At 24.7% G+C, this 11154-nt stretch overlaps 1 protein-coding gene across 1 annotated transcript; it reads right to left on the reverse strand.

Moving 5' to 3' along the window:
* Positions 1–4707: 4707 nt before the first annotated feature.
* Positions 4708–7977, reverse strand: LOC101206648 (WAT1-related protein At5g07050). The gene is made up of 7 exons (XM_004151492.3): positions 7668–7977; positions 7442–7504; positions 6978–7094; positions 6628–6868; positions 6356–6517; positions 6083–6234; positions 4708–5105 (listed from the first exon to the last, which is right to left on the reverse strand). Exons 1-7 carry the CDS (start codon positions 7877–7879, stop codon positions 4877–4879), a joined length of 1176 nt encoding a protein of 391 aa, XP_004151540.1. The 5' UTR covers positions 7880–7977; the 3' UTR covers positions 4708–4876.
* Positions 7978–11154: the final 3177 nt, after the last annotated feature.

Genomic DNA, 11154 nt, shown 5'->3' on the forward strand with positions numbered 1-11154 from the left:
ATGATCAAAGCCCAATTTGCTTCAAACCCTAATTTAGTTTTGAAGTATGAGAAACTACGATTCTTGTAATTTTTATTGGGATTTAATTGGTTTCACTCGACTTGACTTGACTCGATTCTATTTATTTGAAACTTGAAATATATTCTACGTGTCGTCTCACCATTTCGTTAACTTTTTAAAACATCACACTAACATCAAAAACCATATAAAAATGAACGATTTAAAAAAAATACATGAACTAAGATAGTATTTTAAACATATTATAAAGTAAAAAAAAAAAAGCACAATAAATTGTGCTTTTAAGTGGTGTGTTTGGTTAAATATTAATTAATGATTAAGTTGGATTTTCTTTTTAATATAATCTCCTTTTTTTTCAAAAAAAAAAAAAAGAAAAGAAAAGAAAAGAAAGGAAAGAAAATTGTACAAAGACAACAAAGTGAATAGAAAGTCACCTTTAAATTCATAAAATTTGTTACATGAAATATGTCTATCAACTTTAAAGTAAGAGTAAAATAATCCTTCAAACAAAATTTTAATATATTTTTTAATTTTAAAAAGTTGGTAAAAAATATCTAAATTTATATATAACATATTCAATACAAATGTGATATTTTAAAAACCTATTAACCTATTAGATACAAATTAACACTATAATAAATCGAAACTTTCCCAACGTAAGAAAACTCGTCTGAAAAAAGGACGTTGGTAGAAGTCAATATTTCCCGACGCATCTTGGCGTACGTTGGGAGAATGTATTTTATCTGACGCATGCACATGAATGCCGGAACTGCCCATAATAATTAAATACACCTTTAGAGTTCCTCTGACGTCCTAAAAAAAGCGTCGGAAATAACCCCCTTCTGCCGACGTCGAAAGTGTCGCGTCGGAGGAAGGGCTAATAATTAATTGTACCATTTCGTCTTCCTCCAACGTGGTGCCTGACACATCGAAAAAATGGTACCTATTCCCGACGTGGAAAGCGTAGCGTTGGAAGAGGGGCATACAATAATTAATTGTACCGTTTGGTCTTCCTTTGACGTGGTGCCAGGTATGTCGGGAAAATGACACTTATTCCCTATCGTAGCCGTCGGAGGAAGGACAAATAATTAATTGTACATTATAAAAAGTGTGACATTCTAGCATTAATTTTTTAAAACAAAAAATCGATGAATATTATGAAATTTACTAGACACTATCATGACCAAATTAAAGTTTAAGAACATATTAAACAAATTTAAAATTCAAAAACAAAATGGAGACAAAGGTAAAGATTCAAAGACATATTTGTAATTGAATCAACTTTATACATAATATAATATGTAGAGAGTACTACCACAATGAGCATAACGCATAACTGAATTGAGATGAACCTAACAATTAACTTCGACTAATTGTACTCTCACTTCAATATTTATAAATATAATACATATAATTGGTGCATGAAATGTGGTGTGGCGAGAAGTGTGTTTGTAAATTATATATGTTTATATTAAAACAAATAATTGATTAGAAATCTTAATTTTTAATTAAGGATAAAACAAAAAATATATGGTTAATTAGTGGTATTGGAAATTGACCTCATTTCATAAATATATAATTGGTATTCAATTATTGTGGTAATTAGTTAGAAAGGAGAGTTTAGTGTGTTTGGCCATTGGCCATCATCACCTTAATTAATCCTTTATTAATTGTACTCTTTTATTTTTGGACTAAATTATGGTTTTATTATTGCTATCCAACACATTCAATCAATTACCTATCAACCATCCTTTTCACTTTTATTATTTACACATTATTAAGTCATAAAATATTTAAATGAATTATAATTAAATAATTTGATAGTTTTCATGTAAATAATTTCAATTTTTTTTATATAAATTTAAAATATCACTTGAAAAATATATTTCTTAACAAAATTAAAATGAAACAAAATTCAAAATACATAGAAAAAAAAGGTAGAAATATATCTAAAATAACACAAAATCATTAGAAATTAAACCCTAATGAAGCACTTTTCAAAAAAGAAAAAAAAAAAAAAACCATATTGAAGCATTCTTTTTAGAAGACCAATTGAAGCATAATTGGATGCAATAGATAGGTTAATTACTAGTATTTAATTACTTGGTTAAGATTGTTAAGTATATATTAATATATACCATATATTGTTTTCTTAATATAAAGAAAAACACTAATGGTTTTTTTTAAGGCTTCTTTCATTTTCACAACTTTTTTTTTCCTTTTTATAATTTTAAAATCCAAAAAAAAAAAAAAAAACACCAAATACTTGGTTGTATGGTAACCATTAGATAATTTTATAAAATAATTAAAAGGTGCAATTTATTTAATTACTAATTATTTCACCTAATTATGTTACGTTGAGTGATTGGTTAAGTAGTGGATTAATTTTAATATATATTCACATGGGACACTCAAAATTGAAATTGTAAATCCATAAATTTTCAAAAAAAAAATAATTATTATATAGGTGTATGAGCATATATATATATATATATATATAGATCACACACACAAAGTCATAATTAATGATGGATTATAGTGTATTAAGTTTAAAATTATACATATGTTTTAATTTTTTTAATCTTAATTAACAAAAGTTTATTCTATAAATGTTGGTGATCAATAATAACATTCCACCATCAAACTTTTAAACCATATAATATAATCATATTGACTGTCTTTTATTGCTATAATAGGCTACTTTATTATTCAATATATCACTCACTTATAATTAATTTAGTAATTAAGTGAGGTTTTTAAATTAATATTATGAATAATTTATTTTTAATAAAGACATGCAATGCAATGAAAAATATAATTAAATAAACTAAAGTTAAAGACTTGAAAGTTAAAAGAAGTCAATAGATACAAACTTAACAAAAATTTATTAATTTAACCAAATATAAGGCTTTTTAAAAAATTAATTTAGCAAAGACTTAAGAAAGTCTACTTAAAGAAATATATAATTACTTTATATATATATATGTATATATGTATGTATGTATATTTGTTGTTTTCAAATTAAGTAAATAGTTTTTGGTTGTGTGTTGTCTTTTTCCTCCCACTAGCTTTATGGTTGAGTTATTCATAAAGATTTTGAAGGATTTTTAATATTTGTTTATTTATGTATTTATTTATTAATTAATATATGCTTTGAAGGCCACTTGAGTTTTATTTCTAATTATATTATTTGAATTAATTTTCACAAAAGTAATTTAGAAAATACAACATATTTTTTAATTTCCAAACCTAATCAAGCCATATTGAGTTAAATTAGCATATTTTAGATATGAATAATTTTGGTTAAGTAGAAGATAAATGTTGAGTTAACTTTTACAGTTTATATTAAAATAATTTATATCTAAACTTTAGAAAATGTCGTATAAATTTTTTAATTTTCAGAGACGAGATATTAACAAGGTCAAAGTGATCAATCCAAAACAAAATTCGAGAATCTCAAATAATTAATAATTACAACGTATAACATATTATTTACAATTTCTACTTTTCCAATTTAGTTTTCATGTTTTGAAACTTTAGGAAAGGTAAAAGATAAAATATATATTATCGATATTGTTCAAAGAATAAGAATGTTTATTTATTTATTTATTGTAATTTTTAGTCTACGATATGTCAAAATTACGGCATCCATATTATGTAAAAGGTTATTTTCAAATGAAAAACGGGTTAGCAAAATAAAATAAAATATTTCGATATACTATAATTCAATTTTTACATTAGAATTAAAATCATACTTATTTATTAAAAATATTTTTTTAATGTAGAAAAATGAGTAAAACTATTTATAAATTATAAAAATATATTTTACATTTTTTTATTATCGTTATTGAAAATCTATCAAACGATTAAAAATTGATATAAATTTATTTATCATCGATAGAAGTTGTAGAATTTATTTCTTCATTTACGGAAATAATTTAATATATTTTCTATCCGTAAAAATAACAATATTTTAATTATATATCTAAGTCATTCACCATGAATACATTATCTTATACTAATGTGTGTAATTGTATACAAAATTGATAATTTTTCATATTGCAAATATATTTGGATGCATTACTTCTAATTGAATAAAAAAAAAACGAACAAAGATAAGAACGAATTTTTTTAATCAATTTGACAAAATTATTCACATATATATTTTAATTAATACAAAATTGGCAAAGATTAAGAAAATAATAATAATAAAAAAGAAGAATCTTAGTCATTCCTTAATATATTATTTGATATATAATAACTTTTTTATTATTACAATAATTATAGGGGTAATTCAAAGGATAACAATATAAAACGATGATCTACTAATTAATTAATTTGTGAGTTTCTTTTCATTTTTGTGAAGGAATCAGATGCAAGAAATTTGATGCAAACTTGATAAGCAATTGGTGCACTCAACAAAGGAATATCTCTATATATCTATGAACAATATATATGAATTAACATTGCTATATATAAAATGTCAACCCCACTCTAAGAAATTTGATTCTAGTGGGAATTTGCATCAATATTTTAAATATATGTCAGCAAATTCCACCACATGGATTCAAAAGGACTAATAAAGAAGAAGAAGAAAAAAAATCCCAAAAGTATCTTATTATTTATATAATTAATAATAGAAGACTATAAAATATATTTGGGACTGATTAATGTAATAAGATGAAAAGATTGGAAGAACTGGTATAAACTATATATATATATATATTATTGTCACTGATTAATACAAACTAGGAAACCCAAAAGTTGAAATTACATCATAATTAAGTATAGGAGAGGGAGAGAAATATGAAAAGACAAAAAAGCCCCTCCCAAACCCCCCTTTTGGCTTATAATATTGTCATGGCATTTGGTTGGGTTTGATGGGGTTTTCAGGGGTAGGCATGGAAATAAAAATGGTGTTATTAGTGTTATTATTATTAGTATTTGGTTGAGAATTAGAGGAAGCCTTGATCACTTCTGGTATTTCATTATCATCAGAACCACTTAATTTGTTCTCCAAACTCTCTTTGTGTTTCCCCCAAAGCACTGAGTATAACCCAAATACTATCAAGATGGATCCTATTATTCTGTCACAAAATAACAACAACAATAATACAAATTAATCTCATGGTGCAATTATTATTATATATATGTGCTAAAAAAGTACTTTTTTGGTACTTTTTTTTTTAAAAAATCGTTTCTTAAAATAAATATTCCTAGTAGAGATTTTTATTCCAAAGAATGTGAAAGGATTTATATACATATATATTGTATATAGAAAAGAAAAGAGAAGAAAAGAATAAAGTGGTTTTGGGGGTGTGAATATTCTTGATTGGTGGTTACGTATCATGTGTGAGTCTTAGTGCTTTCTTACGTTCTGTTATTCTCATTCTATATTTATTTCCCATTTTCCATTTTTAAAAATTTATATTATTTCTCTCTTTATATTTTTACTGAATTTTGTTCTCTATTGTTAAAGTTATTATTTTATTTTTTTTTCAAAACACTTTAACCATGTATCACATTAGGTCGTTAGAATCGATTTTCAACCAAACTGTCACTACTATAATCAGTTAAATAAATGTTCAAACCATCAACGATTTAATCGATTTGGTTAGCTAGGTTAGTTCTGTTTTGCTCGATTTTTCAATGTATTATTTTCTCTTGAATTAAAATTATTATTTTATTGTTGTTGTTTAGCTAATTTGAAGTAAAAAATAAATTTGGATAATTAGGTTAATATTTTTTATGAAAAATTATAAAAAAAATAGATCTTTTACTAATTTGTCAATTTTACTAATTTTGAAAAAAATTGAAAAAAATATATAGACTAATGGGAATATGTAAAGAAAAATATAGAATAAATTTGAGAGTTTTAAATTATATATCCAAATTAAATAATATTTTCAATTAATTAGAATGAACTTTTTTTTTTCAATATATTGTTATGATGTTTTAGATATATTATAGTATTGTTTTTTAGGATATTACTAAAAAGATATTCCTTAAATACACTAAAAAGGAATATTAATTGTAATGAAAAGAAAAAAATAAGAATAATTACCCTCCAAGAAAAATCTTTTCAGCAAGGATGAAAGAGCCCATGATGGCAACGATTATCATCATCAAAGGGCTAAATGCAGTTGCAAATACAGGTCCTTTCTTTTTCATCACTAATCCTTGTACATAGTATGATATACTTGATGTCACTATTCCCTACACAAATTTCAATCAAACACCCAACATCCATCATTTATTTATAATTGTAAGAAACAACTTTAATTATCATGATGATATCATTGTTGTTAACGACGAGAGATCAGAGAGAGAGATTTACAGCATAGGCAGCAGCAAGAAGATTCATATCCCAACCAATTCTCCAAACAGAAGCTTTGTGTTCAGCTACTAAAGTCACAGCTATAGCTTGTAAAGTTCCCACAAAGCACATAAGAGTAGTGAGAGTAAATTGATGGTTTTCGTACGTCTTCAACGCCTGATTCTGCAAGGGTTTGGAAGTGATTTTGAAGCAGTTAGAATCACTTCAAACAAAACTATTGATTTTACCACACATGCATAAACATATATATATATATATATATATATATATACCTGCAAGACGAAGAGAGAAGACCAAGCAAGAGTGGCAATGATGAGGAAAATGGAGCCTTTGAACCAATCTTTGTCGTTGGAGGACTCATTAGAATTCGTGAGATGAGAATTATGTTTAGTCCAAGGCATTTGAAGAGGTGGACCTTTGTATAAAGTCATTAGCATTGCTCCACCCACTGTCACCAAAGTTCCCAATACTTTTGCTTGGCATCTCAATTTCTTCATATCCAATTTTTCCATCCTTTCATTACCAAATTCAAAAACAATTAAACACAAAAAATATTTATTATAATTTAGAGTTCTTTCTTTATAATTGATATATACATATGTATACATATTATTGTAAATACCTAAAGATCACAGCCATCACAAACGTCATTGCAGGCAGTATGTTGCTCATGGCACAAGAGAAAGTTGGTGAAGTATACTTTAGTCCAGCATAGTAGAAATTCTGATCGACCACCGGGCTGCGAAAAGCGGGAAAAAAACAAAAACTTACTTATAAGTACAATTTTTGTCTCGACATGATCTATTTGATAACCATTTTAGTCTTTACTATTAAATCATCTATTGGTATTTATATTATTTGACCCTTTCTCCTTACTTGTAGACTTGTTAAAATATGTAGAATAAGTGAAAATCAATATTAATTGAAGACGAATTAATATTGTAGCGGTTTTTGATATCATGTTAAATTACTGACTGAGAGTGAAATGTAAATTTTAATATATTATTTTGTACGAGATTCTAAGAATCTCAGGAGAATAAATTAAACTCTACGAGAATATATTGGAGTAAACAAAAATCGACTCACCCAAGCAAAGCCAACATAAATATTTGTATGAAAATTTTGAATGTTATTCTTGGCTGTCCTCTCCTGAAAAATTGAAGTGAAAAGAGGGACAAAAGAGTCATTACAAGTAATGAATATAATACGCGAACCAATCGCATGACTGTGTGATTAAAACTTCAACTTATATTTCTCAAAACGATTTTCAGAGGTAAAAAAAAACGAAGCTTCGAAACGGTCGAAAAGTTACCGTTCGAAGAAGAGAACGAAGGGGGCAATAGAAGCGGTAGCAAAAACATGTCGATAAACGACGAGGACGTAATGACTCATCCCTCTACTAAGAGAGACTTTGGAAATGATGTTCATGCCAGCATATCCAAATTGCAAAGATATCATAGCAAAATAGGGTTTAGAATTCTCAAGAAAACCATTGCAGCAGTTGAAAAGGCTAAGCTTTCCCATTGAATTTTCTTGGGAAAATATATGAAGAAAAATTTGAAGTGATTTTCTAGGAAAGTAGAGAGAGAAAGAGGAGAGAGATGAAAAGTGGTTTGTGTGATTTTTTTTCTTCCTTAGTGAAAAGTGTGAAGCCTCAACTCATATTTATAACAGCTCTTGAGGGAATCTGTGTTATATTATGAATTATGATATATATGTGTATGTATGTATACATGTATGTGTACATATTAATTTATACATGGAATAGAAAATTGTTTTAATTATGATTTTTATTTGATATCTAAAATATTAGAATTGAGTGATATATAATATATGGTATGAGATAATCGGACCTCTCTAAGTTTGGTGTTACGTTACGATCAAATAAAATTAAATCGGTAGTATTCTTGTAATCGGATAAAATCGGGTTTTACATAATTCCTACCTAAAGACTTTAATTCATGCGTATTTTATTAAATTATAAAGGAATAAATTTTAATTAAAAATTATATATGAAATAAAACTTAATTTCTTCACATTATAATTAGGATCAAATTTACAAATATTTAACCTTTTTATTTTAGGAAGTTTATATTTTGAATCTTCATAATTTCTTTATTTCCTTTTCCTTTCTTTTTTTTTGGAAAACACAATTCTTAAAATTGCATTTTGTGTTACTAATTTTTAAAAATAGTAAATTATACAAAATATTTACAACTTATATTAAATTCTATTACGGATAATTATTGATAAATTATATTGATAGAAGACTGATAATGACATCGTTTAGTTTGTAAATATTTTAATTTATTTTGTTATTTTTAAAGTTGTTCCAATTTTAATTTATAACAATTTTTAATTTTGAGCATGCAAATCAAATATATACTTTGAAAGTCTAGAAGAAGAACTAAATTACATATCTTCTGATAGGAAGTTTTTTTTTCTTTTTTCTTTTTTCTATTACTAATTATTTTGATTTTTTATCTAATGAAAATTTTCATTAATTAATTGTTTTCTTTTTAAATACACCCTTACCAACAAAATAATACAAAAAGAAAAAAAAATTAAAACCATATTTTAAAGAGAATTTTGCTTTTTAGATCTCTTCCATCTCTTTAATTTATTCTTATTCTTTAATAAAATTGATGACATAAGAGTCTAATTATATTATTTACTATGTGGAAAATAAGAAAGGAGAAATAATATTTTTTATTTTAGAAAAATATATTATTTTTGAAAGAGTAAAGGAATAAGAAACTTGGTTACAATGAATAATGTTGGGAATCATGGGCAATATGTAGTGAATGAAAGGGAAAGATAATTATTATTTTTTAAAAAAATATATAAAAATAAACTTTTTTTTTAAAATATTTATTCATATTCTCACCCAAATCCTATATATATATATATATATTAGTGGATACTAATTCATCTTCCTCTTTCTTAGATTCTCAATCCTATTTGCTTCTAATAAGTTATTTGAATCTTCCCCTAACCAATATTATTCTTCACCTATTTCTCAAAACTTCCCCTCTTGGAAAGTGTTTGTTCCATTAGGTTCTTATAATATCTTATACCAATAACAATGTTAATTGTTAGAACTAGATTTAATAATAATGATAACATATAAATTTGAAATACTATTCTTTCTGCTTTCGATCGAGAAAAACTACATAACGCTAGTTGAATAATTTTTTCTCTAAATTTGGATTTTTGATATTATACACCAACTAATTAAATAAAACTAGCTCAGCTAACGTATATAATATGTTGCTTTAAGGTTAGAGGTTTAATTTTCTTCTCTTAATGAACCGTTATCGCAAATATAACCATTAGATTCAAAATGATTAAGTATATAACAAAATAGGTAAAAATTTATTAATTAATGATAGAAGTCTATCACTGATAAATCAAGAGTCTACTATGGTATTACTTTTAATTAGGAGCGAAATTTGTGTTATCACTGACTAAAAATTATCCCTATTTAATTTTGACTAATAAAAATCAATTGTATATGTCTCATTCTCTTATTGAGACATTCTACACAAAGTTTGACAATATTCTCTTTTAGAATTCAATTACTCTAATAATAATGTTAATGTGAAGACATTGAATTTTGTATCAAATCAAACACTATATGGTGTGGGATTAAAGTATTCTTTGTCTCTACAATCTTATGTAAAATAAACTTTCTAATATTTAGTTTAATAATATTATTATTATAATTATTGAATAGTTGCAAATCTATCTACTAAATTCAAAATAATTTAGTATAGTAAATAAAATAGATAGACTCGATTATATTTGCATTTTTTTAAAGGTTGTTGTTATTCGTAAAATTGTTACCCATTATAATTATCTTATTATTATTTTAATTTTTATAACCCCATAAAAAGTTTTCATGGGATTATATAAAAAAATTTGATAGATTTTTCTATACTTTGTAAATAGTTTCAATATTGGAAAATTTTAAAAATAATAAATTTTACAAAATAGAATTCAGAATGCTGGTAAATATTTTAATTTATTTTGTTATTTTAAAAAATACCTCTTCAATATTTTTATATTTTTGAAAATGTCCTATTAATAATAATAATAAATTCTAAAAATAACAAAAAAAATAATTTTAATCTATATAAATACCAAAATAGTTATAAAACAAGTTTACAGGAGTAGAAAAAAAGGAAGAATTTGTTTTACCACTAATATATATATATATTATATATAAGAAATTATTATAAATGAAAAAATTATTAAAATATTTATAAATATATGGCAAACTATCTCTAATAGATCACGGTATATCAAAATAGACTAACATATATATTAATTTGTATCTATCCTCGTACGAATATGAACAGGTATATATATATCAAAATAAACTAGTATTTATATCTATTATGATAACATATAAATACGTAAATGGTAGTTTACTGCTATCCATCGTAAATAATTTGATTTATTGTAAATCATTACTTTATTTATTATTAATAATTTAGAATAAAGGACAAATGTGTCAATAGTAAAATAGAGTTAATTTTTTCCAACATTTGCCTTGACATGTTCCTAAACCTATAATTGTTGCATGCAAAAAGTAATATTTTATTTATGAATTAAAGCAATATGAATAATGGAAATTATTATTTTTTTCTAAAAAGGAAAAACAAATAATATAATATATAGAGAGAAGGTTCCCAAAGAGCATAATATATATTAAAAATGAAAGTGGGATTCGCGTCATATATATACATATATGTATATATATATATTGGAGCCTCATCCAACTCCTCAAACTCAAC

This window comes from Cucumis sativus, chromosome 5 (genome assembly GCF_000004075.3).
Source record: "Cucumis sativus cultivar 9930 chromosome 5, Cucumber_9930_V3, whole genome shotgun sequence".
Lineage (NCBI taxonomy): Eukaryota > Viridiplantae > Streptophyta > Magnoliopsida > Cucurbitales > Cucurbitaceae > Cucumis > Cucumis sativus.

Excerpts from the sequence above, each read along its gene's own strand:
- LOC101206648 (XM_004151492.3), bottom strand. The coding sequence starts at position 7,879 with ATGGGAAAGCTTAGCCTTTTCAACTGCTGCAATGGTTTTCTTGAGAAT. Across the intron at positions 6,869-6,977 it reads GTGATGGCTGTGATCTTTAG|GATGGAAAAATTGGATATGA; the intron begins GTATTTACAATA and ends TGGTAATGAAAG. Across the intron at positions 6,235-6,355 it reads TTCTTGCTGCTGCCTATGCT|GGAATAGTGACATCAAGTAT; the intron begins GTAAATCTCTCT and ends AAATTTGTGTAG.